At 43.4% G+C, this 27,174-nt stretch overlaps 1 protein-coding gene across 16 annotated transcripts in view; it reads left to right on the top strand.

Annotated features, from left to right (window-relative positions):
- Positions 1–25,759, top strand: part of KIAA1217 (KIAA1217 ortholog) — a 1,682,267-nt gene extending 1,656,508 nt beyond the window's left edge. For 11 of the 16 annotated variants that reach the window (XM_069648169.1, XM_069648165.1, XM_069648168.1 and 8 more), the window contains 5 exons: positions 3,934–4,053; positions 21,114–21,191; positions 21,293–22,951; positions 23,393–23,521; positions 24,196–25,759. In XM_069648169.1, coding sequence (XP_069504270.1) covers positions 3,934–4,053; positions 21,114–21,191; positions 21,293–22,951; positions 23,393–23,521; positions 24,196–24,690 — 2,481 coding nt within the window. In that variant the 3' untranslated portion in view covers positions 24,691–25,759. Of the gene's footprint in view, positions 1–3,933; positions 4,054–21,113; positions 21,192–21,292; positions 22,952–23,392 lie in introns of all 16 variants that reach the window. The other 5 variants (XM_069648180.1, XM_069648181.1, XM_069648171.1 and 2 more) reach the window with 4 other exon arrangements.
- The last annotated feature ends 1,415 nt before the right edge of the window (positions 25,760–27,174 follow it).

Genomic DNA, 27,174 nt, shown 5'->3' with positions numbered 1-27,174 from the left:
TGTGTGCTGTGCAAAGGCTATTAAATTGGCAGAGAGTGTGGCTTTCATTCCCCGTGTCCCTCTTTCTTCATTGCCTTTATATATCGTTCATCCTAAAGAAGCAGAGCGTACATGCAACCCTGTTTTGCTCACCTTTGCTTTCTGCCGCAGAGGCAGTACCTGGATCCTCAGCAGTTTTGGGGACTGGGAGGTGGCGTGCCGTTTTTGGTCAAGGCATGTGCGAAACCAAATGAGAAACGGTTTGTGCCTATTTGACCTAAAACATTTGACCTAATCACATTTGATCAAATTTATTTGACCTTTTCTTTCGGTCTAAAATGCGGGGAGAGACTCCCCACAAACCCCCCTCCCACCACCTAATATATACCCTTATCCACCCCCAATTAAATTTGACCGAAAAAAAGGTAAACAAAATGCGATCAAATGTTTTTAGGTAAATTATGCTAATACCATTGGAAAGCCTCAGCTGTGCTGCCCTGTAGAATACATGTAGGTTTTCAGCAGCGGTAGGTGCTGGGTATACTGAGCTACATACCCAGTGCCTCATGGGCAAGAGCTTGAAAGAAGAGCGGATACCCACCGACAGGTACCTAAGCACCAGTTGAAGTATTTCTATTTGGGACATGTTAGTCTCATCAAGTACATTCATGCCCATATCCGCGGGTGTAGTTTGTTATTGGTGTTGGTTCTTGGACAGTAGAGCCGATGGTGCTGACACATGTTTCGCGCTTCACGTGCCTGTCATGCCTTGATTTACTGCTGCTTCCTTGTAATAGATTTTTTTATAATGCGCTTAGTACCCAGAGGTTTCTAAGCGCGGACACGGGGCGTGTGCGTTGCACCCCTCCCCTTGGTGCATGTGGGGCAGAGACAGAAATCCCGGCAAACACCAGAGTTCCAATGAGCCCGGGTGGCTTAACTATAGCAGTTTCTGTTACGAAATGGCTCGGCTCTTTTTCATTCCTTATCTTCATGCCAAACTTTGCTTGCTTTTACATAACTTGGTTAATCTGCCTACTCCCTTTAAGCCACTTACCTCACAGGGGCCTCTGATGATCAAAGCCAACCATTCTGTGTGCAATTTGGCCCGGATACAGAAGAGTTTTTCCAGCCAGAGATTCTTTTGTGGCAGAAAAGGCACAAATGGTGACTTGGACAAATTTCGTCTAATTCACAAAACTGAAAGTCATTTACAAAAAACGCATTTACAATATGGCTGCCTGCAACCTCATGAGCTGCATGGAGTGTACCTCAAGACATACCCGCTTCACATAAGCAAAATGGGTGTGTATGGGGGAGTGGCACTGGCAGTAGGCGCAGACCTAAAGATAGATCGGGTATAACCTTATGCACACCAGAAAGTTACTGGCTCCTGTCGCGGCTTTCTGCGGTTTCCAACCTGGCATCAGTCATAATTAGAAGGCGGGAAAGTCACCTGGAGCGAACTCCATTTTGTTAATTTTTTCCCCTCAAAGTAGTTCACTTTCCCCAAATCTTTACACAACTTTCAGATAAAAACATTTTTTTAACGTTTCTCCATGTGCAAATAAAAACAGGCACAAATTGCATGTTGCAATAGTTTTTTGGGTGAATCCCACCGTGCGTGCGCAATTTGCCAATAGCCACATTTTTAATTTGCAATTCGTTTTCCCTTTGCTTTGCAGAGCAAAACCCCAATGTCGCATTTTCTTGAACACCGTAGATTGTGCAAGTACGTACGGGTGTGAATCTGTGCATTTAATTTCAAATTATTTTGCAAATGGTGCTACTTGAGAGCTTTCGGATGCACAGGACATCACTGTGCAGACAGAACATGGCTCGCTTGATGCCTGCAAACATGGTTCTGGCAGCCCAAACCACTGGCATCCAAGAGTGGCATTATTTGGCATTGAATGGCTCAATATGCTGCCATAGACCAGCCAATTTGCAATATTCAGTATTTAGGACATTGCTCTTTTAGACTGGTTGGCCAAAGAAAATTGTTCCCAGAATGCAGGCCATCACACAAGCGAATACCATAAAACCAACCTTTTAGCATGGCACGCTGATCTAAAACTATATTCTTTGGTGTGGGAAGAGACAGTCTTTTTATTCCATAGAATCAATCTGAAAGATTGTTTTGTGTCCGGATTTGATGGAGCAAATTCACGGCATAAGATTTGTGACTGATCCGTTACTGCGCGTCTTCTGAAGTGATGCGCTCTGTTCCGCTACGGCCTAACTAGCATCCACTGTTGTGATTTAATACTCTAGCGTCTCAATTGTTGAATTTATTGAGGCTGTCCTGTAGCTGCAGGTTCAAATAGACTTGATGTCTCTGCTGCGTATTTCAATATTCACGCTGTTGTTAATTATAGCTTCAAACCCTCAGATCAAGGCCAAGTTGATTTATTTTTCTGTTTGGCTTTTTGAAATCGATTTTAAGGAAAAAAAACCTGAACTTCTCAACCGGGCTAGACCCAGAATAAATATCTATGGTAAGACTTCAAAGAAAAATCTGCAACTATGCTTTCAAGCATTTATCGAAAGGAAGCATTTAGAACACATGGGGCCAGATTACAGACACTTTGCACCATTGCAAGTGAAAAGTTGCATGGTATTAGCACTAGAACAAACTGTCCCCTGGTGGAAAAATGCATCGAAAATGTATCATTTTTGCACTAGCGCAATTATTGTCCTAGTGCTTACACCATGAAAAAATGCTCCTGTCATGATGCAATGATTTTCTAATATGTGCCAGTGTTTTTAGAAACGGGTCAAACCTCACGTTAGTACTAATAGCGTGCAATTTTGCACATACACCGGTGCAACGTTTCTGTAATATGGGCCAGAGTTGTTTCCACTAAATCTGCACCACGCGAGTACTTTGTATGTACCCCAAGCTATAAATATACACTGCCATCCGAACTCATGATTAGGTGGTTAAAAATATGAGATATTTAAGATACTATATTCATAATGAGGTTCCAGGTTATACTTATCTGTGGACGCAAATAATACTAGTAAGCTGAAACCACAGAAGGGACCTACGTAACGTTATGTTATGTTGGGCATATTTATACAGCCCAGCTACCACCAACAAGGGCATCTTGGCACTAAACTGAAAAAGGAATGAAAGTCAAGCAAGCCTGGAACAGGGCCAGCAAACACAAAGATGTTTTCAGCAGCTGACGAAAGGATAAGATGCTGCTCAACAGCACGCAAGGACACAGGTAACTTATCCCATATCCTAGCGGCAGCAACAGCAAAGGAACCGCCAACAAGACTAGTCCGATGAAACATAGGAGCTTGGATCAAAGTGCCTCCAAAGAGCGAAGCAAACGTGATGGGGCATAATGGGAGAATTTAGCCGGCAGATATTCCGGGCCAACCTGATGAACAGCACAGTGAACAATACAAAGTGCCTTAAATTCCACTCGTTTAGCAACAGGAAGCCAATGTACATGATGGCATGTGGGTGAAATGTTGGCAAATCAAGGGGTCAAAGTGGCAGCTATTGTGGCTGAATTTTGTAGTATCTGCTGCATGGTTGAGAAAGGTACACACAATTACAATAGTCTGGAATACTGGACATAGAAGCACAGAAAACTGGTGCGTGACATAAATCTGGTAAAGAAGGAAGAATTTTTGCAAGAGTTAAGTATCCCTTTTGGCAAACCGCACTTACTTGAGCCTCCATGGATAGGGAAGCCAATACTTTTAACACCAAGATTTTGAACAGTAGAAACCTACAGAGCGACTGAGCAAACTCATAAGAGGAAGTGATGGATGTGTGTGCAGTGCAGACATGCAAATGACACCGCAACAAACAACTTGAGATAACATAACAAATAGCCCAGTGACGTATTTACTGTCAGATATACTGTATTACTTTTTAAGAATGAAGCAAGTGTAAAGTGGCCATCCTAATTTTAATATTCTTTTAAACCGCAGGCTTTCCAGAAATGTTCCTTTATGGAAGTCAACTCAAAAAACCATGTCGAGCAGTCAAGAACAGAGAGTCAGGCGAAGGACACGAGGCCGCTGGGCTTGATGTATCCCAAGGAAAAGAAGGTAACTGTGGCAGAATCAAGCACGCCGCACTGAGGTGTCCCGCGCCCATGGTCCCTTCAGTGCAGAGATTTTTCTCAGCAGATCAGATGTATACCCATTACCAGTTTGTCCCTCTTCCTCATCACAGCACTTACTCTATGAGGGGAGGTTAGGCCTTTAAAATAAGGCCACGATTACCAGTGTTTAATAAGGTTACCACTGCAAACCCTGAACTAAACACAGCCACTCCTCTACCGCACCACAAACCGCACACACTTCACAAAAAACAAACCACACACAACCGCACCTCAACACCACATGACGGCTACTGACCGGAAACGCACCAATGCCGAGTGACCGGTTTCTCCGAACTGAAACTGCCAACAGCACATTACAGCTCTCTTGCTCTTCTCCCTCTCAATCCCACTAACGCACCCCGCCATCCTCCTTCCATTGCAGACCCGCCAGAGCGCACACAAGTGGCAACTGTGCGTGTGGTACAAGACCCATTAACATTCACTTCATCACTATTCATTGCTCAGTCCTTATTTAATGAGAAGCTGTCTCACCCCCATAAAGACTGCAATGAGGAAGAGCTGGGCTGCTAGTGTAGTTAAGATTAGTGGTAAGTAATGAAGCATTCCTGCCTGATTGGATATGACACCTCAGAGAAAACGGGATTTGCTTTGCACTGATTCTGGGTGCACCTCTCCTTGGTTTTTTCCTATGGGCAGATATAACCAAGTCTAGGGGCGCAAAGTGTTTCGTCATTAGCAAAGTTAGGGTGAAGGTCTTGGAGCAGATGAGATCGCTAAGGTGGTGATTTAGCGCAGTATAAAAAGCCTCATGTCTTGAGAGGAGATGCGTATTTATTGCAGACAAGCGTGTTTTGAAAAAAACCTTTACAGAGGACAAAGAATGACAGTAGCAATCCCATTCCGGTGGAAGAGGGGGAGGGGTGATGGGATGATCATTGAATAAAAAAACAAAATGGGTCGAAAGTCGTGCATTCAAACAGTACAAAACAACAAGCCTAACTGGCGTGGAAGAGGAGGGAACGGGGTAATGGGGCACCCAGAACTAGAACAGGGAAAGAGGGAACACCTATGAAAGGTGGCGCACCCAGAACCTGCAAGGGGAGTAGGGGCAACCATAACTAGCCCAGAGAGTGAGGGGGCATCCAGAACCAGTCTAAGGAGAAGGGAGTGCCCAAAACAAGGCAAGGGGAGAAGGGCCTGCCAGAACCCGCATCGGGGATGAGCAAGCACTAGTTGGAGGAAGGTGCACCCAGCACCAGTCAGAGGGAGGTGGGGGCACCAAAACCAGTCCTGGGGAGAGGAGGGTGCATGCAGAACCAGCCAAGGGAAATGTGGGCACCCAGCACCAGCCCTGGGGTGGGGAGGACCCCCAGCACCAGCACAGGGGAGGAGGTGGTACCCAGAACCAGCCCAGAAAGGTGGGGGCACCAAGAACCAGCCCTGGAGAGGTGGCATGTCAATCCCAGGAGGGGAAGTGGGCATCCAGAAGCAGACCAGAATAATGAAATGCGGAGCACTAGTGGCAGTGGGAGCAGCATGTTCGGATGAGAGGACGCACTACATTTGAAAAGCAGCAATCCTGAAGAATGTGTTTTTAATTAACACGAAACGGGTGAAGGAGTCTCAGTGAGTGAAACATTGCCTAGGATAGTTGTGTATTGCTGATGCTCATTCTGATGTAGACTGTTATTGGAGCGATTGAAAGGCTTGTATAGAGAAAACACAGATGTACATTGCAGTTGTTTTGCTTTGCATCAAAGCTATTCCCAGCTCACTTTGCAAACTTTCTTGCCATGTTTTTGAAACTGAAAATATGCCTGTGCCAGATCAGATTATGGTTACTGTGTTTTTATCACTGTAACAGGCCAACCATGACAGTAACAGGCAACGCGGGCACCAATTATTCCTTGACCAAATGAAAGGTGTAAATTACACATTATTTCCAATAAATCAATCTAATGCACTGCCTGTAGATAAACTAAAAAAAAAAAGCAATTTATTTCAATTGCCTCACTATTTATGAGTGGTCTTTGGTGGCTATGTTCATATGGCAAGATAAGAGTTGTGTGTGCTATGCCGGCATGGCATAACATTGTGTGCATGAGATACAGTTATGTATCTGTAGGCCTGGATGTTTTTTTTCAGCTCAGTATAAACATAGTTAGGCTGATTTGAGTGTACTCCCTCTAGTGCTGCCTTTTCTACATCAGTTATTTTTTTCATGACTGTTAGGTTAGTTCAGTGGTATTCAAAGTTCTTCAAACTCCTCTTTCCCCGCCCCCCCCCCCCCCAAAGTTCAAATACAGTTGCCAGGCACACTCAAATGCCATAATTGCTTGTATCTTCTATTGGAAGCAATCATCGAACTCCCAAAATGTGTGGCCAGCCTCACAGTCTGAAGGCCACTGGGTTAGTCTTACCAAGACTTTATAAAACCATACAAGTAGGCAATATCGAGTCTCCAACTCTTAGTGTAAGGCTGTGCCACCTGAGATAATGGTAGCAATGACAGTGCAGCCAGGCTTATTTTAGGAGGTAGAGAGGTTTGTAGAAAAGTGCAAAGAAATTGTAGTATACATATGGTCCAAATAGACAATGATACAATATGTATTCTAAAAATAATGGTTCATGTATACATGTCATGTGGGAAAAGATACATCTTTGGAAATGTAAGTACTATATTACAACTCAAACACAATTATTAAAAAAAAGCACAATACTTGTGGTATACACAAATCAAAGTATATCTTTAGTAGAGCAGTCAGATAGTCAAGGTGAGTCAAACCTAATGATACACAATGTATTTCAAGGGAGGCCGTCACTAATGGTAATAACCTACAGTGTTATTCACTTACAACAAATGTAACGTATTCTTCTGGTAGGCATGGATTTGGTTACATTCACTTATACTTTTCAGAGGGGCAGTCAGCTACTCAAGGATAAGTAAGAACTCAGCAAGCCTGTTTTAGAAATGCACAAAGCTGTTCAAGGTAAGCACAACCCAATATCACACTTTTAGAAGAGCAGCAGCAAGGTAAGTAAAACCCTATTTGTCATAACTTTCAACACTATTTCGAATACAGGAATATGGCTGTGCCAATGATACTTTTCAGAAAAGTGGGGCACAATTCATGAACTCTAGCAGACTTTTCAGAAAGGCAATCAGCAGTTCAAGGTAAGTAAGAACCTTATACTTTTCAGAGGGGAAGAATGCAATTCTAGGATAAGTGAGAACTATGTAATACTATTTTAGAAATGCACTAAGCATTTAAAGGTATGCAAAACTAAATGGTACACTTTTAGCATGGCAAGAGCTATTCAAGGTGAGTAAAACCTATTGGTAAACTCCTACAATTATTCAGTTAGAAATAATTAAGAAATACCAACACAATCACTTTCTAGAAGGGTGGAACATCTTTCAAATTAAGTCAAATAATGTCTTATACTTTTCAGAGGGACAACAAGCAACTCAGAGGTAAGAACTACAGGACACTTTGTACCTTATTCTGTTCAGGAATCAAAGTTACACACTAACACATTTACAAGTAAATACTTTGCAACAATTGTTAACATTTCAAGTCAGAAGCCATATCTTTTAATGTCCTTCCCTGTTCTAGGGCATGAGTGATCTCAGAGGCAGAAGAGGGACCCTAGTAGTTTAGTAGGCAGGTCAAGATAGGGTTCAGATGCAAGAAAGTCAGAGTTCCAAAGGATATCTTGTCTAACAAGTAAGTACAGACTTTAGAGTTAGCAAAAAATGTTCAGGGACTCCACAGAAGGCTGCCTAGATGCGTTCCAGCGGTAGGCCTGGGCAATGGTATGGGTGAACCCCTAAACACATGAATCATCCACTCAGCCACATAGTATCGACACAAGACTTGAGGTAAGTATTACCCAAGCCAGCACAGTACCTCAGCAAAGAAGTGCTTGGTGTCAAACGTCTACACGCTGCAGCAGCACAGGGCCCTGTACCTGGATTCTTGGTCATGGTGACGAAAGACCAGACACCGGAAAGGAACTTTTAGCAGCAGTTGACAGGAAAGGCTCCCCGCAAAGCATTCTTCAAGGCTTCTAATGGTTCTGCTGATTAGGTGCCCTTTTACAGGTACCTGATGAACATTCAATACCAGTCGGATTCTCTTCACTGTCTCGGTCCAGCACTCTGGTGGGCGGACTTCAGGGATTCAAATAATATCTCTGGAGGTCCAGCAGCAGGAGTTCACCAAGGTTTCGTCGAGAATCAGATTTCAGAAGACCATGCACTACACACAGGCTCGAGGTCCCCTGGTATTGGCGGTTTTCAGCCCAGCAGGATCGCAGCACGTCGAGGGATGGCTCGTTTTGCAGGTCTTCTCAAGACCAGTGAGTCTCACCAGCCTCTGGGTAGGGGTTGTTGTCTTCGGGATCCAGGGGTCACTTGGAAGGAAGGGTTATGACCGGCTCCGGTTAAAGAGCAGGGTCTCCAGGGCTCTGGAATGAGTTACAGCTGCCTTTTCTTCATCTTCCTCTTCGGATTTAGTTCCAGGGGTCGACATCTCTGCAGCTTCCAGAATCTAACTTTTATCCAGGAACCCATGCTCAACTTCTACAAACGCTCCCAGCAGTTTACAGAAAGAGGCGGGCGGCTGTCTAATCAGGACAGCCAGCTCCCCAGTAGGAATTGCTTCCTTTCAGGCATACCAGAAGACAAAGGGCTGCAGCGTCTTGGACTACTCCCTCACTTCCTGCCTTCACAGACACTCTTGAGCCTCGATGGGAAACACAAAGAGTTCCCGCCAAAAACAAACCTTCAACCAGGACCTCCCCCTCCAAGGATGGCGCAAGAAGACCCAAGAAAGGACGAGCACACACAAAATGGTGAAAAAAGAAAGAAGCCACCATTCTGGCAGAATGATGACCTTTCTGTGCATTACTGCGGCTGATTTACTAGCCTGTGCGTAATATTAACACTAAAGTCATAAAAGTAGAATCACAGCCACCAGCCATAAAAGTCACAGTTACAAAAATGTTACTGGAGTAGTGAGAAAGGGATGCTACGTTTTTCAACCAGCGTGCCACATAAGGTGGGGTGTGCTGGTCTCACTGTATAAAATGTAAAGGGGATGAAAACCCCTCTCTACCTTTGGGAACAGTAGTTCACCCAAGGTAAATCAAAAGTGAACAAAAAGGGAAGCCCCAAGGGCAACACTGCACATAAGTTGTTGTGTGCTGCAATGATACCTAAACAGGTATTGGAAAGGATCCCTTCAAAAATACACTATGGAGAGGCATACAAAGTCACCCATAAAAAGAGTAAAATAAAGGGAGAGTGGGGGGAAAAAGGTTCCCACTTAACCAGGAACAAGGAAAAAGAGCCCACTAGTCCAGCAAAAAGTTCTGGGGATCTCTCAGGTGAGGAGGATTTAGCATAAAATGAAAATCTAACCTAACAGCCACCCACCAATGCCTCATCACCAACTACACCTATTGCAAACCAGGGGATTGCTGGGACTGCCCCATGACAGAGACAGGGCAATGGAATATCTCAAACTCTGGGCGAGGGTCAAGGTCAATTGCCCCTTGTGGATGATATGAATGATCACAGTAAGAATGAGGCCGAGATGGATGCCTGTGGTTGAAAACAGCATCAACACATTATGCTTTGGTGGGTTTTTAGGGCATTCATAATCATGAAGAAGCCAGCAGGGGAGGAGAAACTACTTGCAGGCCATTTGGGCATTTTAGAAGGTTGGGCTGGGAAACAGCTGGGCTTGGGGAGAGGAATCTCAGTCCTCTTGCATCAGGCACACATACTCCAGACTTCAATACTTATTTTTGCTGCACTTACATGGTGGTTGTTTCGTCAGACCTGATGCAGGTGATCGTTTCTGTGGGTCCTCTCAGCTGAGAAGCTACAGAGCGTCACAGAGCGTCAGAGAGCATGGACTGTTGAACCTGAGATCCACGGGGCCCGTGCAGGACACCCCCCACTACGGAGACTGTGGGCTCTTATCATTATACTGCCGTCATGGCTCTTCCAATATACAGCTAGTTATACCTGATAACAGGAAGCACTGCCAAAAAATCGTACAATATTCACCTTTTTTATGTTTTTATGCCATTTTATTGCGCACCAAAATCCTCAATGTTGAAGGGTTTACCTGATTCTACCTCATGTTCCAAAAGGACGTGAATGCAGACCAGCATACCGGCCGCCGGGACCACTTTCATCTGATAAGTATTGACATTACAGTACCAATTGACATTAGCACCCTGTGAGTGGGAGCCGACCAATCAGGAGGATGGAAACTTGGGCTGATACTCCAGGCGTTACCCCTGGTGTGGCCTGTGGAATGGGTTATGAATGCCATATTCTATTTACTGCATGTAAGTTGACAACTCATGCTGTCATAACTTTGTCAACAAGTAACATGAAGGCACAGATGTACTTCCTGTACATCCATAACCGGGGATGTGGTTTCAAAAGGAAGACATTGAGAGGGAAATGTCCCATACTAGGTCAGGGAACAGCTGTACAGTGAACATGCATGTGTTTTTCCAGCTGTCAATTTCCTTTACTGCCAACAATAACATTTACCAATTAATTCAATTTTCTGGAGTAAAGCTATTATGCTGGTGGTAATTGGGATGTGTAAAACTGAAGTTCTTCAGTCTTACAGTGGTGAAACAGTAAATGGGTTATCGTTTTATTAAAACAAACCAAGATAAAAGAAACCGCCATCATATTTATCCTACATACACATTAACAGTTACTGTTTCAACAACTAAGGTTGACATCCTGGGAATGCCACTAAAACATGTACCGTCATTAAGGCTCTAGATGACAGTAAGGTTGACGTCTGACTTCAAATATTTTCATATCAATCTGCCATGAAAATATCTCACTCCAGTGGATCAAGACCTCAATGATGCACCACTGAAGCTCTTCTGGGTACCACTAACCTCAACATCTAAACTGCATAGTGGGCCACAAATATTGACATGAATCGGCATGTACCATGTGCTAAGAAGCAATCTCCTTTGCCCCTAATCAGAATCCGATTAAAAGGCCAAATTCTCACAGCGATTCCAAATTGGTTTAAAGGAACCTTGGCGTTACTGCCAATATTTAGCAGAACAGCCCTTTTCAGCCAAGAAATCCCCACCTGGCGTTTTTATTGATGTGACAAATTTGAGGAAGGAGAATAAAAATAGAAACATTTATGGAATGTTTGTAAGATTTGATTCATTGCTAAATATATTGTCTTCTTTAGTCTTCATCTGAAAAGTGGTCTACAGGCCCTTTTTGGAGGGAGACACTAGAATATGTTCCTCATTGCCATCATTCTGTGACAAAAGTGGGTGTGCCGGACCTACAGTTAAAAAAAAGAATGCCTCCGACATATTTTCACCTTCATAGATTCCAGTCTTTAATCTCGCATGATCTTATGATTCGGACACTCATGAAAAGGAGTCCATCTTAAATCAAGTAAACCTTGCTGTTCATAAAAGTTTCCCTTTTGCACCTTTCAAATCTCTTTCAATGAGACCCCCAACATATCTACTGACTATTCATGTAATCTGGACCTATTTGTAGTGGCTGGGGTCTTGTTGACCTCCCTCGCTTGCTTAGCTCATATCAATGTGGGTGCACTGGTTAGTCCTTAAGGCTACTAGTGAAGAAGACCCAGGCCACTATTGATACGGTTGGATAGCATGACTATCACCTTATGGACATTAATGCATATGGGCCTTCTTCCCTCTGTCGTTTTACTTTATAGATATTTCTCCCCCTACTCAGTGAAGCATAAAGAGGGTGGTGACAGTGACACCTTCTTTTTACAATTTGTGGGCACCCCCAGGCACATTTACATTTATACTGTGTTAGTGTGCAGTAGACTTGGTGTGATTGGAACCTGTTGGGGCTTGATACGGGGCTCCAGACAGCCCTCATATACATTCCAAACCTGGGTGATGTCATGACTGTACCTGAGCAGGCTATTCATGATTGGATTTTAAAGTTGCAGGTCCTTAGTTAGGTGGGTTCTGCTCTGCACAATCCAGGTTTCTGTATATCGGGTGGGGATCTGGAGCCATGCAGAAGCTTGACCACTGCAATAAGAGACCTAACCACACAAGGCCACAGAGGAATACAACAAAGATGTTGCTAAGACAAGTGGTGCCAACGCCATCTACCCAATTGGGAAGCTCAGCTCTCCATTGACCAAGGAAGCCATCAGCGTCTCTCTCCATTGAGCCAGTGGGAAGTGCCTGTTCACTGTCCTGCGCTGTGCTGGACATCTCTTTGAAGCTCCTGGAAGCCATGGACCTGTGGCCAGTCTACAACCTCTGGAGTGGTCTCCACCGGGTGGAGGTGCCCTGTTTCAGCTGAGGTCCCCTGTCCTCTTTCATGGTTGCTTTCTCACCCGTGCTGGACCCTAAAAACTGCCTTCTTCACCTTCTGCACTGTCAGTCTTCCTTTGTGATGGGTGCTGCAGAGGTCCTTTGTTTTAGGAAACCTGAGGTGCAGCCTCAAGGTCCAAGATCCATAAGGTCACATTCGGAGACCGGAACCACCGAAATAGCAGACCCAGCTGTCTAAATGAACCACCTCTGCACCCTCGACCCATGGACACCTAACGAGGCAACCATTGGTGAGAATAGTCATCCCTAAAGGCCCTGACATCCCTGAGTTTGTTGGTCTTCCTAGTCTCGGATCTGGCAACGAGCCTGCCTACTCTTTGTGTAGCCTAGATGTTCCCCATTAAGTCCAATATGTGTAGAGTCCTACCATAGGGCTACCCTTGCCTTACCTTTCATGGTGGGACCTGGGTAAAGAAATCCTCTCTGCTCCCCCCTCCCAGACATCCTGGTAGCTGTGCCTCTCTTCCGTTGAAAACCAGTAAGTGCAGTCTTACAAATTAGTACAATCTAACGTAACTTAACTATTGAATTGAGCCTGTTCTACCCTATGGGAAAGCTTTGGGTACTGGTCTAAATTTGATTTACCTTGTACCCCTGATTGAAGATTGCTTCTAGGATAGGGTGGGACTGCCTAAGATTATTTTCAATATGCCTGTGTAATTTACCACTTTATAAAGTTGATGATATATGCTAACATAGCTCCCCTCCCCCTTTAGCTTGTAACAGTGTATTACATAATAACTGTATTGTAGGTTAAAGTGTGGAAGGTGCCCCTATTGGATACGAATGTTGTGAATGTAAATTGGTGTATCATTTTACTTGGCTTGTATTCTAGATTAATGCACTTGTTTTGATAATAAATAAGTATATTTTTGGCACTTACCTGTGTGGGCACTTTTCTTGACAACCACTTGTGTATGGCAAATGTACACCAAGCTCCTGATCTCCTAAGCCTTCCTGCTCAGCCACTCTACAAAGTGCGAGTCGGGTACACTTTGATTTTAACCTTGCATGTCTACTTAGGTTGGCTTCCCAGTTCCCAACACCAGTAGTGGTTCTGAAAAACCATTCTAACGCTCGAGAGCACAACAAAATGTTTTGGAATCCATTGTCAATTTACAACACAAACAATCCTAATTTTGTTAACCCTACAATCCCTTGCCTCTGCACTTATGAGCCACTGGCTTCCTGCACTTGTGTGTTAACTGCACTTCCCTCCTTCCCCTACCCCCTGGCACTTTCCCCTTCCCTCTTCCCTGCACTTGCACGATCTGAGTGACACAAGGCCTAGTAAAATGGTTATTTGGTCCTCCCTTTGTTTCCCCCTCCTTGTCTCATCGCGCCTGAAACACTTGTGTACATGCGCGTTATAAATGCCATATCATGTCAAAACTATAAAGGGGCAGCATCATTTTGCACTCTTGTCTCCTCCCTTTTCAATTAAACTTTAATTTGGCTACTAATTAATAACAGGTTAGCATGATGCAATATAGAAAGTCAACACATACATGGCATAAAGGTACTTGCAATGAATACGTTCACGCAGTCCGATGTGAGCCATGGCCTGCATTCCTTGGATGTACCAAGTATTCCACTTATTAATGCTTGTCTCAAGGATCTCATATCCCTTGAATTTTCTTATCAGACAATAGTTAATTCATTGGGATTTGTATACTTAAAAATAAATAAAACTAGTCCCGAGGTCCCTGATGTGTTACGCTGTAAATTGTATTTGAATATATCCTATATATAGGTGCTCCATTCAGCCTCTAGCTAATAGATTTTAAAGCCTTTGTTCAGAGGTTCCCCACATGGGTGACAATGGGTGTTCTCTCTTCAAATGTCCGATATGGGGGGAAAGTTTAGACAACTAGATTTCAATGTTACTTCTGCAGTGGAGAGAAATGTGTTTTAGTTAAAATTGCATGCACATGTCCTACAATAATGTGCTCATCTTTATAGGTTACGTTTGGAAGTCTGGGTAATATCTTTATTTGCCAGTGTCACATATAGGATTTAAGGTCCTTCATTCAGTTTCCCCTCACAGAATAAGGCTAATGTATTAGTCTGTAAAGGTCGCGTTTTAATTTATGTAATTAAGGGTAACATCCAGTTGAAATGGCGACTGTCTGAAAAATGGCACACATACTGCGACACATATACTTTTATATACACATATAAAATGCCAACAAGACTGAGATCTCATCAGTACACCCCCCCATCCTTTCCCCTCACTCTCTGGCCGGCCTTCCTTGACCCTCCTCCTACCTGCGAGGTCAAGAACCTCGGGGTCATCTTTGACTCCACACTTTCCTTCTCTGCACACATCTCCGACGTCTCTGAAAAGTCAAACTTCCTACTGCACCTCCTCAGAGGTACTCTGCCTTTCCTCTCCTTCCCTCAGAAGCTCACTGTCTCCCAAGCTCTGGTTCACTCTAGGTTGGACTACTGTAACAGTCTCTTTCTAAATCTACCCGCCTCCACTTTCTTCCCTTTACAACTAATCCAAAACAGGACTGCAAGACTTGTCCTTGGCCTCAAGCCCTGGGATCGTATTTCTCCAGCTCTGAAATCCCATCATTGGCTCCCAGTGGATGCAAGGATTACATTTAAAACCCTCTGTATTGTCCACAAGCCTTTCTGGGGCCTGGGTCCAAAATACCTTCAGCTATCCCTCCGTAAATACCTCCCTCTCAAGCCCTTCCCTCCTCTACTTCTAACTCCCTCAGGGTCCGTCGTTTTTCAAAAAAATGTGCTGGGGGTAGATCTCTGCCTTCGGCTGGGGCCTCCCTTTGGAACAGCCTCCCTGCCACCTTGAAACTTGAAGAGAACCATCTCTGGTTCCAGAAGCACCTCAAGACCTTCCTCTTCACTTCTGTCTTTGCCCCTCTTCTCCCCCGCTGATCTGTTTTCTCTCTCGGCACCTTGCACTTGGCCACCCTCTGTCCTTTGGGCCCAGGTACCTGCCCACCCTGCCACCCTCCTGCACTGCCTCCGGGCCAACCCTTGCACTGGGGTCTGTATCTGTACCCATACAGTCCCGCACCTACTTTCCTTCTGCACTTATCATATATACCCTATCTGACTAACCTAGCACTTGCTGGCTGCACTACCACTGTGTATCGCCTTTATTTATGTGTTAAGCTTATTATTTATTCTGTTCTCTCCTGTGTTCCGCACTTTTCACTTCTCCCCCCTTCCATGCACTTTCCCCCTTTTCCCTTTCCCATGCACTCGTGCGTTCTCAATGTCACTGGGCCTAGTAAGATCGTTGTTATTTTTTCTCCCCTGTTCCCCTCCCTTTTGCTTGGTCACGCTCTGAAACACTTGTGTACGAGCGCAATATAAATAAAATATTTCATTTCATACTGTAATTTTGTATCTAACCATACAATCCCACAGCCATTAGTTTGTAACATCATGTGTATGTGTGCATTACTGATCCATGTGTTAAACCGCACTACAAGGTTTAAGCTTGTTCTCATAATGTACCTTTCCATTCATCTGAATTTGCTGTATGAAGGGGGGGGGTCAACAGGTTATACAATGAGAGTTTGCATGAGAGACGTCTGAAGTTTCATGTGAGGTTCTGTACAGAGATGTGTCAAATGTGAGCAGATGAAATCTAACCATTACTGTTCCACCACAAGAACACCGGGGACAGCTCCTCAACAGCTTATTGGTTTGTTTGATCTAGCGCAAAAGTGGATATGAGGAAACTGACTTTGCCTATATTAAAGCTGCACTGAAGTCCTTCTTCTACGGCACACAGGTTCATGGTCAATCAAGTTCAAATGGCCAGAGTGCTTAGGATTCCTCCCGCCTCCTGATTTTGGTGGGATGGTATGACACTTTGCTATGAAGCACTTTTCACAGTCAGTGCTTTGGGGAAATTGTCCCATTGCCATGTTCCATATATCTCCAAAGTAATTTCTCAGACTGCTACTGGGCACATCTGTAGTACTGTTCCAATTACAATACTGTGACATTGTTTATGTGGCCTCACCTACAGAGAAGTGGGCAAGTTCAAAGTAGCAGAGACTATTTCGGCATAGAATTCTTTGGGAATGAAGAGAAAGAAATGTGTGATTTATGCGCCATTGGCCAGGTTGGCTGTGTCATAAAGTCAAGAGGAATCAATGTGAAACGGACACAGAAGGTTCGGAGTTCAAGGAAACTAACACAACAGGGTGTCTTCTCCTTAGAGCTCCAACAACAAAGTCTGTTTGTTTATTCTCAATCCAGAATCCCTTTCTGATTATTTATTGTGAATTATCGGTCACCCATAGTCTGGGTTTTGAGTGTCCCCACACTTCTTTCTTTGCTCCTGATCTTGTTCATTGACGTCCATGGTTTCTTGTCTATGAGACCCCTTCACTTGTTTCTCGGGTGTCTTGTGCATTTGCACATAAGGCTAGGCAACTTTAGAAGATAGCGTTTGGTAATGTCCGACTCGGTCCCAGAGTTCCACCAGGAGACTGGCCACCTGAGCTGATCTATAAATCTGGTTATGTTCTTGCCCTTCCCGTTTCAAGATCCTGACTCTAGCCCCCAACACCCTGGCCTGCTTTGCCTCCTCAATGGGGTGCAGCTGTTTTGCACTGAGTGAGATCACTCCTACTCCCGAGCTGTCTCCTCCTCTCCTCCTCGATACTTTGCCACATGTTCATACTGTGACCCAATTTCCACTTGCACCTTTGAACACCACTTTGTCTCTCCTCCTCCTCTACTCTCTCAATGACGGTCCTTTCACCTTTTGGATGTACTCCACCTCTCCTCCTAGATTCTTCCCAAACATCGTCCATCTGAATCTTCTCTAATTCCTTCTCCCAGTGCCTGATACTCTTTCTCACCACCTCCTCCTGTCATCTCTTGATCTTCCACCTCACCACCTCCAGGTTCCTTTCCACCTGCTCCTCACTCCTCCTGAGGTTGCTCCTCACCACCTTCTGGTTGCTTTTACCCCCCTTTTTTACTCCTCATGATTCTATTCTTCTTCTTACTCATCATCACCTGGTTCTTTTTCACCTCCTCCCATTCGCTCAAAACTGGAGGTTAACATAGGGGTCAAGGCCTACCTCCCTAGGACCTCTCAAGCTTAACTATATTCAAGTGAACAAGTCTATTGGTTGTACTATCAGATTGATGCATTTTAAAGTGAGCGTCATTCTCCCTCGGCCCTGCCTCTCCATCCTCAATATTTCAGAGTCTAGATATTAACCTTCATGTAGGCAGACCACCATATAGAAACACCACTGTCCTGTAGTGCCCCATTTCTCACAGTCCCATCAGGTATTGTTTGGCCGCTTATATGGTCTGGAATGCTGAGTGTTTCTCAGGATGAGTTTGCTCGCATGCACACTGTGATTGTGTGTTTATTGTCTCTGCATCCCGCCTGTACTTTCTGGACCCTAGTGCTTCTGAGCTCATTCTGTCTTTATGGCCTGGGTCTGGAGGCTCCCCTTTCCCAATCGTCTGAGTGTCCCTATGGCAGAAGTGGGATTTCTGTATGGGGCACGTTTTGGGGCCAATTGTACCAAAGTGGTGCTGGTGATATTGTGGGCTTACCTATGCTCTGAGCTTCCCATAAAGGGAGAGGAGCCTGTTCTTTCTCTCTCTCTCTGTAGCGAGCGCTTGACTGGAGCATGGCACTGTATCCAAGAAGTACTCCCTGCAACTCCGCTGGGCCAAGCATTGGGTACTGGGCAGTGGCACCTGGCCCTTGTTACCCCCTCCCCAAACCTCATGCAGGGGGCTTCACCACAGCTATCAATATAGGTGCTGGGGTGGGTTCACCAGTGAATGGTTAAGTTTTTCAGGCCTTGTTGACACTCCTTGAGCATTCAGTCGATGCTTCAGTCTAGACCAAGCCAAGTAAAATTTAGTTTGGTGCACTATGAGGGCAAGTGGTTGAATTTCCCTTGGGGGGAATGGTAGCACAATCAGTCATTGGCACTTTAAGCAGTTAATAAGCTCAGTCTCACAAAGCCTTCGAAACATCTACTGACAGCATGCAGAAAAACACAAAAATTCATGTGTACTTGTGCACTGAATTTCAGCACAGGAAGAGGTTTGTTTGGTGTGTGCTATTCATTCGTTTGTTTTTATCTTCTGCAATGATTTATTAATGTAGCCATGTGGACATTTATGCTATTAACTGGTTACTGTGTTGCATTCTCTGGTAGTTCAGTCAATTTATCCAGGATCGTATTGCTAATGCATTGTTATCAACAAATACATATACTGGCTGTCTACTCCACATAAGGGGCCATTTATTCATGGGTCTGATATCAGTGAAACATATTTGTATTCAGTTAAGAGCCAGGACCATATATACAACTAATATTTGTAGGACTGATACTACCTTCAAGCAGTTCATTCATTAGATTAATTAAAAGGGCTATGCTTTCAAATATTATAGTAATGATCAGTCTATAAATCCGATAGACAATCTCCACAAATGTGCAAAGTTGGTTCTTCAGTGATTGTCAGGTTTCACAAATGTAGGAATCTAAAGGTATTAAACAAGCATTACTAGTTTGTCCATTTTCTTGTTGTCAGGTTATCAGATTATACAACAGAGGGGGTAAACTATGGGGTCGGGGAGAGGGGGATCTACACTAACCAAAGACATCCAGTATATCTGCTCCAGAGGTAGGGTAGGGGGTGTTTTTGTGTTGAGTGTAAGACAACAGCTTTAAGGGAGGCTGCCTCCCTCTCCAGTACTCAAGAGAAATATGGCTTGCATTGCATTGCTAAGTAGTGTGTGTAGTGAAAAGAGCCTTTTTACAATGTCATGTAGTGCACTGGCCAGCGCTGTATTGCCCAAAAGAAAGTAAGGCACATGACTAAAGGGGGCAAGTGCCAGTGCTGTTCCACCTGGCAAACTACACTTCCAGTTGTTAGTATAGGATTATGTATTAATGTCATAGTAAAATGTCTGCTCAGCAAAGGCAATCTACCGCTACAGCTTTTGAGATCCAGGGTGTATGCTTGGGGTTGTATTTATAAGCAGGGATATCTGGAAGCTATGATAAGAGGATCCTGATACTTCAATGGTTTGTAGTCAGAAGGCCTATACCTGCTTCAGTGTGAATTCCATCCCTGATCTAATGTGGAAATCATGGTAACTTTACACATAACAGTAGGGATAGTATTACAGCAATGCCCCTTTTTTAGACTTCCAAAACAAGTAATGGAACACTTCGCACCAATCACTAGATGTCGGCCTATGCAAAGCATGTGAATCTAAGCAGATACAATACAGAAATATGATTGCTGGTAGGTAATGCTCGTCTTACCCAGGAGTGGTTGAACATTTGGGGCCTTCAGGGGCATTGTGGTTTGATGTTTCCCTCCACCAGTCTTTAAGGCCAGTGGACCATCTCTCAATGGACCTCTATAGGACACACATTGCATAGTGGTGCAAGTCTTTAAACTGTGGCAGAAATTCCCAAATGCCCACAATATGAAGGGACTGCCACACATTAAGTAAAATGGCCCTGACCGAGAAACATCAGACTTACTAAAGTGTGTCCAACCCCATCCTGAGCCAACCTGCATAAGGTGTACAGTAGCTGTTGATTAATCTTTCAGGCAAGGTTTACAACACTTTCTGTGCAAACGTTTTTTTGAAATGGCACAGAACCTGCCCATGTAGAGTCCAAAAGATTTCTCAAAGTGTTTACCCATTCAGACCATTTTATTCAAATAGTGAGCCTGGCTTTATTGCTAGGAGCCTAATGAAAGAAGCCCCATTTGATTGGGAAGAAGGTGATCTATCTGGATTTCCAGCCCTTACCCCACTGCATATCCATATGTTATACAATTAAGATGTTCCTCCTATTTCGCTCACCTCTTCTTACATGATTCTGAGACATTGAAATGCCAGACATCTGACTCCTAGATTGCGCAAATAATAATAGGGTTAAATCAGTGTTGGGTGTCATCTCATCCCAGTGCTTCAGAAGCTGGAATTTCTTTAGCACAAACCTGTGGCACATGCATAATGAACAGGGGGCATCGATGACCCTGCCTGATTAATGCCCACAAGCAAGGAAAAGTAAGAGAATGCCAGGCTGGAGAAACAAAGTGAAAATGCAGAAGTAAAGTATACGATTAAAAGGTAGTATGAATATGCAGCAATGTAATGTAGCTCCAAGGAGACCTATTTTAGCAAAATAAGTGGTGCTGATGTACTAACACCTCCAAAGTCATTCCAGCTTTGGGACTGCCACAACATTCCCTGAGGAATGACATGCACACAGAGAAAATTCACTCACACACACACACAAACACACAAACACGCACACTGTCTGACTGCACTGAAAGCCGAGACTAGGACAAGGAGCAATTTCACTATTAATAACTGCTCAAAAATCAACTGTTGATAGGGTTTTTTTTTTTAACCAACAGGCGTTTTTGACATGTTTTAATTATTACATGGTCATTAGTGATCTGATACATCTGTTGCCAGGGGGAATGGGGGGCTGGGGGAGAAGGGTGTGTGTGTGTATGTGTATGTGCGCGTGTGTGTGTCAGCCATGCTGTGAAAGGGTCTGAATACATATGATGTTTGTTTAAATCGCTGCCTGTGCTGTGCAGTTTTGTGCAGTAATCTATCATAAACTGTCCTACCAGAATTTGGAATTTTTCCAAGAAGAGGTACTGAAATCTGATGATGGATATGAAAAACCATCCACAGCAGAGTATGCAAGGGTAAGCTTACATGCCCTGCACGAGAACCATTTAAAGACATCGAACCATGTTTCTATCAGAAATGCTATAAATATTGAACCAATCATATTTTTCACCCTCAGGTCGTGTATTGTGTTGCTACAGGAAATGAACAAGCTCCTGATGTTGCAGGACAATTCCAGGAAACATCTCAAGACCAAAGAGATACAAATACATTTTCGGAATCCTTAACAAGTACAGGAAATGAAACAATTTCTTTACTCCCTGAAAATGTGTCTCTAAACAAGAATGTGATCATCGAAACAGACGAGGATTCAGGGAATGTGGTGACAATCTGTGAAATTCCCTCAGCAGACCATGATTCAATAAATGTCTTGAAAAGCAAAGAGCAAGAGGCAACCACCAAAGTACAGGATCTGTTTGCTGAAAAAGACAAATTAAAGGTGAACTACAGAGTCTCCAGTGTAGTAGGCCAGACCATCACTCAAAATGAAATTTGCATTGTGGATGGAGGCACCAGAATCAGTGATAGTGCGTCTGCTGACAAAAACAATGAAGATTCAAAGATTGAGGACCTTTTACTGGCCTCTAAATCACTAAGAGAGCGTGAGCTGCCATTTTTGGACCATGGTCAGCAGGTTGTCATGAGACAGAAAACATCTAGGAATAGAAATGTCCATAGTAATGAAGATCCAGGTTCCCCATGTAGCTCTCCAACAGATAACATTGCTTTTATGATTACAAAAAATGAGGTACAGGTATTGTCGAGTGGAGAAGTGCATGATATTGTGAGTAGACAGGGAGATGATGTAGAAACAGTTAACATTGATGCTAGAGCAGACAAGAAAAAACAGGATGGGGCAGTTGATAATAAGGGTAACAATGACCCAGTGCTTTGCATGGACAAAAAACCAGTCATCATAATTTTTGATGAACCCATGGACATTAGATCTGCCTACAAGAGGTTGTCAACAATATTTGAGGAATGTGAAGAAGAGTTTGAAAGAATGATGTCCAGTGAGAAAATATTAGAAGAGGATGAGGATGAATATTCAGAAGCAAATTCTGCCTGTCAGGAACAATCTGTAATATTTAAAGATGGCAGTCTTGAAAGCAATAACCAGTCTACCTTTAAATATCATCCACACTCCCATCCCCTGAAGCTTCACCGTAGTGATGAAGAGGAAACTTCAAATAAACATTTCACAAGTAGTGAAGACATACCTTCAGGCATGAAGTCTGATTCTCCAGATGATCAGTTTGCAAATAGGGATGATGTTAAGAAGAAATTTAAATTTAAATTCCCTAAAAAGCAATTAGCTGCTCTAACGCAAGCAATTCGGACTGGTACTAAAACTGGAAAGAAGACCTTACAGGTTGTGGTGTATGAGGAAGAAGAGGAGCCCGATGGTACTGTGAAACAGCAGAAGGAAGCCAAGCGATTTGAAATTGCAAGGTCCAAATCAAAGGAGGAGACCACTAAGAACACTTCAATAACTCCACAGCAACCGAATTGTGAAACTACAGGGCTGCCTCCAAGAACAGATGAAATTCGGAAAAACACTTACAGGACTTTAGATAGTCTTGAGCAGACAATCAAACAACTAGAAAATACAATTAGTGAAATGAGTCCAAAATCTGTATCTGAAAATATTGTCTCTATCGAAGAAGATGGAGCAATTCTCTCCTCCTCTTCAGTTCAACTGAGCAATAGCTCAATACAAGATGGACCTAAGACTCTTGTTGGCCTACCCTCTTCCATACCTTCAGCTCCACGTAAGGTACCCAAACAGGATAAGCGTGTGTCTAGACCTGCAACAACTGCAATTAAACAACAGGCGTCTCTCGTGTCTTTTTGTTGGCTTCTTTTCAGGTGGCTTGGTGTTTCCTCTATGGTGTCTTAACAACTGATTGTACGTGATTTGAGCTATGCTATGCTGCCGATTGGTGATGGGCAATTTGGGAATAATAACATCTTGTCTTTGTAAAATGATTGCTTTCAGTGTTTTTCATTAAATCAATTTTGATCAGTAGATGTGTAGTTTTGACTTTTTGCTTCTTGAAATTAACATCATGCGTTTACCTTCACTTGCCTCTCTTGCATGCAGGGCCCTTGAGGTGTACTCACACGTTGATAAAGCATGGTGTATGCAAACTCAGTTCAACATGACCTTTAACGACTGTCCTTGTTTCCTCCACCGTCCCTTTCCTTATTATTGCAGGCTTCCAGTGGTTCATCACAAACCAGCAGGATGCCAATACCCATGGCCTCAAAAAGTAGACAACAGGGAAGCATGGACAAAACAGCCAAGCAGCCCAAGTTACAGGAGCCACAGCGCCAGTATCGACAGGTAGTTTTACCATAAGCCACCATTTCTGGATGGACTAAAAATGTTAAAACATGCAAGTCAAGGAACCGACCTAATATATACCAAATAATGGATTGTGCCTTTAAACATGGCTTAAATAAACAACCTGGATCTGGTTGCATGCCTACTAACACTTTCTGTTACACTTTCACAGTGCTTGTGCATGCGGCAATAAAAGATCTCTCGCTTGGTTGACTTCGGTATTCTGCTGTAATATGTGATAACAGGTATCACCATTGTATTTTTGTGTTCGAGAGAGATATCGCAAATGCAGGTTTTCGAACTTTGCAGTTAAATTAAGTTCATGCTTAGGCATCTGTACTAACTGGTAGCCGCTGCATTCGAAACGTATTAACCCTTCATGAACTTGTCTCCGTCAAGCCCTTGTAATGTTCAAAGTGCATGGGTGATGCAATAAACAGGAACTGGCTTTGATTAACTCACCGGATTCCACACACTCTCTGAGCCTATGCCACTCTCTTCTTTTTCTGAGACGTGCACTTGCCAGTTTCTGCCGGGTCCAGTGAAAACCTGCAAGCCATAGCTATGGCCTTGGCATTTCTTTTTAATTCTCATTGGGCTAGGCTTCCAAGCCCTGTTGTTGTGTCAAGTTGCCAGCTCTCTGACCGACTGTCTCCTGACATCTTTATTTGCAGGCTAATGGAGGTACTAAGAAGGCTGGTGGGGATGTTAAAGCTACCTCCCCTACTCTAACCTCTTCTAGAATTCCAGCCTTTTCTCCCACCTCTGGGAAAAGTAGCTCTCTGCCTGCTTATTGTGGTGAAAGCCCTAACCCTCTTAGTCCATCTACTAAATCCCCTGTTTCTCCCTCTAATCCCCTCAGCCCTCAAACAGGACGGACTATTAACTCGTCATCCCTTATTCCTTCCATCCCTAATGGCTCCTCAAAGAACCAAAGTCCCACTTACACCGGTAAAGGTCACCATCTTTCATTTTCGCCACAGACTTCAAATGGCAGACCATCCCTTTCCTCTTCCTCTTCCTCTCCCACTACCCCCACCTCTCCTCCTTCTCTGGGTCAAGGTGCGAAGAACATCCGGACAATTCATACACCCAACTTCACCAGCTACAAGTCACAGAATGGAAATGCCAGGAAACCCACCACATCCACAACTAAGGAGACACCATAAAGGCTAAGGACTGGGCCGTGCAAAGTTAAACGGGTCATCGGAAACATCAATCTGCTGCAGGATATTGAGGTTTTCACTTATTAACATAGTTCTGTTTTTTGAGGGATGGCCCTAAAATGTGCTCGTACTGGATACATGCATTTCATCAAGGTTGTTTGTAAAACACTGCTTATGTATTTCCTGTGAAGCAGAAGTTGATGGAGGGAGAGCGAAAGACGCAGAAAGTGATGCCTGCACTTGTTTGTGTATGTTCATTTAATGACAGCACAGAAGCACAGACTGACATGCTCAAGTAAACCAAGATATATCAAATATCAGTTTTCCATAAAGGAATTTTCCTTACGCAGACTAACCGAACCATGACCTACTGGAGGATTGTATATGAACTAATACATAACATAAAACTTTTTATTTCTTTTCTTGTTGAGAGTTCCTGAAAATGTCTATTTTTCTTAGCACTACTTTGTTGTTACTTTCAATATTTGCCAAGCAATTTTGTTACTAAAAAAGTGTTTGTTTTAAAGATAAATGCTGGACAATTGCCCTATTTTTCATAAGTAGAGCAGAAGTAATATAAATATGCACAGGGCTCTGTAACCTAATGCACTGCCGTTCAGATGAAATGTAATACAAGTCAGCTTAGCTAATCATGAAATATAAAACTATTTTTTTTAAATATTGAAAATGTTCATCTATTGTTTTCCTCCATAATAATGTAATTTAAAATAATATGTGGGGAAATACATTGTTTTATTGTGGATTTTAAGTTGTATGTCTCTTTACTGTACTTTATACTGGAATATGTCTGTAAATATAAAGTTACTATTGTGTTACGAGGCGTATAGTAGTTTTACCAAACCAAAGTATATTTGTATGCATGCTTTCAGATGTCCTTCCAAAAGGAGAGAGTGGATTTCAATTATGTAAGAAAAAAGAAATACCTTTGCACCCTGGAGTGTACTTTGTAAATAAATGTGTTTGTAGAACATCATGATGTAAAATATCAAACTATTACTAGCAGATAACTTTATGTACAAATAAAGGGTTGCATGCTTTGTGTGCCTTTCAATATCTGTTAGTCACTTAATCCTAAACCATTGCCTTTAATAGGATGCGCATTGACGAAAGAAATGTTTCTCTACTTTATTGGGAATTGCACTTTGTCATGCAATTTAACATGACCTCTATAATACCGATGATGCCATACATAATGTGTTGCCTGATATATATACCCTTTGTAGATTCACATGTTTCAAGATAGTAGGTGTAATCAATAAAAGCATAAGTAATTAGATTGTAATGATGTCAAAACCTCAAAAAGGGAGCCTGGACAGGGGTGTTCCTGTCATACTATCTACTCTACATGGACATGTCCCAAACCTCCCTCATGTGCCAACATCCTCGGATATTGTTTTTTCTGCCAATAGGTTTGACGCTTTTATGTGGAGTTAGAAATACTCTATATATTTATTGTGTTTTCGACACCAAAACATCAGAGCATTGACTCCAAAAGAGAGTGATGGACTTGAGCAACTCAGCAACTGTCCTCAAAGTCTAATGCAGAGATGAACACACAGACTGAAGTGACAGATCTGCAGCAGTTGAGAACTCCACGCCGAAACGCTTATAGCTGGAAGAGTGGGGATAATATGTCTACATTCACACTGGCAGTGAGTTATTAAATTCTGCCCAGCCTGTAATACCAAATTTCCAGAAAAGATGCACACTGTGTGTGCATCAGCTGTCTCCAACCGGACCTTATGGACAATAGGTGTACAGCTTGCCAGCTTTTTAAACCTTGAAGGAACACAGAGAAAAGTGGTGTGCCACTTATGCTATAGAGGCAGAAAAGTCAGAGGGTAGGTCAACTGCTGAAGTGGAGGAAACTTGCACCGGTTTCGGCCTCGACCGCCATAGGGCAGACGTGAAGTCATGCTATGGAGAAAACACCTGCCATCCACAAGGCTGCCCATATTAAAACTAAGCCCAGAGTAGGGCGCAGAAGCATCGATGCAGGTTGCAAAGTCCAAGATGGGTGATAGTCACCCGAGATCGAGCCTAGTCCATTCGGCATCTAGGCTGAAAGATGAATCGGACGACAGTCGTTTGAAGTCTTGTTTGGGACATTTGGCTCAGCACACTAAACTGATACAACACATTAAGGCTCAAAGGAAGAATTCTCTCTTTGCAGCTATGCAAAAGAAGGGCATTATTTTCAGATTCAGATGAAGGTATAGTTGGGGTGCAGCAGACTCCATCAATACAATTTAAGTAGCATGAACCAATGAACAATTGAGAACAATTCCAGACAACCATGGAAAAAGCCATCTTCCTTTATGGAATTCCTAGAAAGTCAGTGTCCCAACCCTAGTGTCCCCCCCCCCCACTCTTCACACCACCCTTCCCCCACCCTATCTTTTGCATCCTTTATGGTGCTCTCTCTCACCTATCTTCTCTAACTGCTTTTCTATTGACTATCCTGTC

The sequence above is a fragment of the Ambystoma mexicanum genome, chromosome 2q, assembly GCF_040938575.1.
Source record: "Ambystoma mexicanum isolate Mex_15411 chromosome 2q, UKY_AmexF1_1, whole genome shotgun sequence".
NCBI classification, from domain to species: domain Eukaryota; kingdom Metazoa; phylum Chordata; class Amphibia; order Caudata; family Ambystomatidae; genus Ambystoma; species Ambystoma mexicanum.
This window is presented reverse-complemented; position numbering and strand designations above follow the sequence as displayed.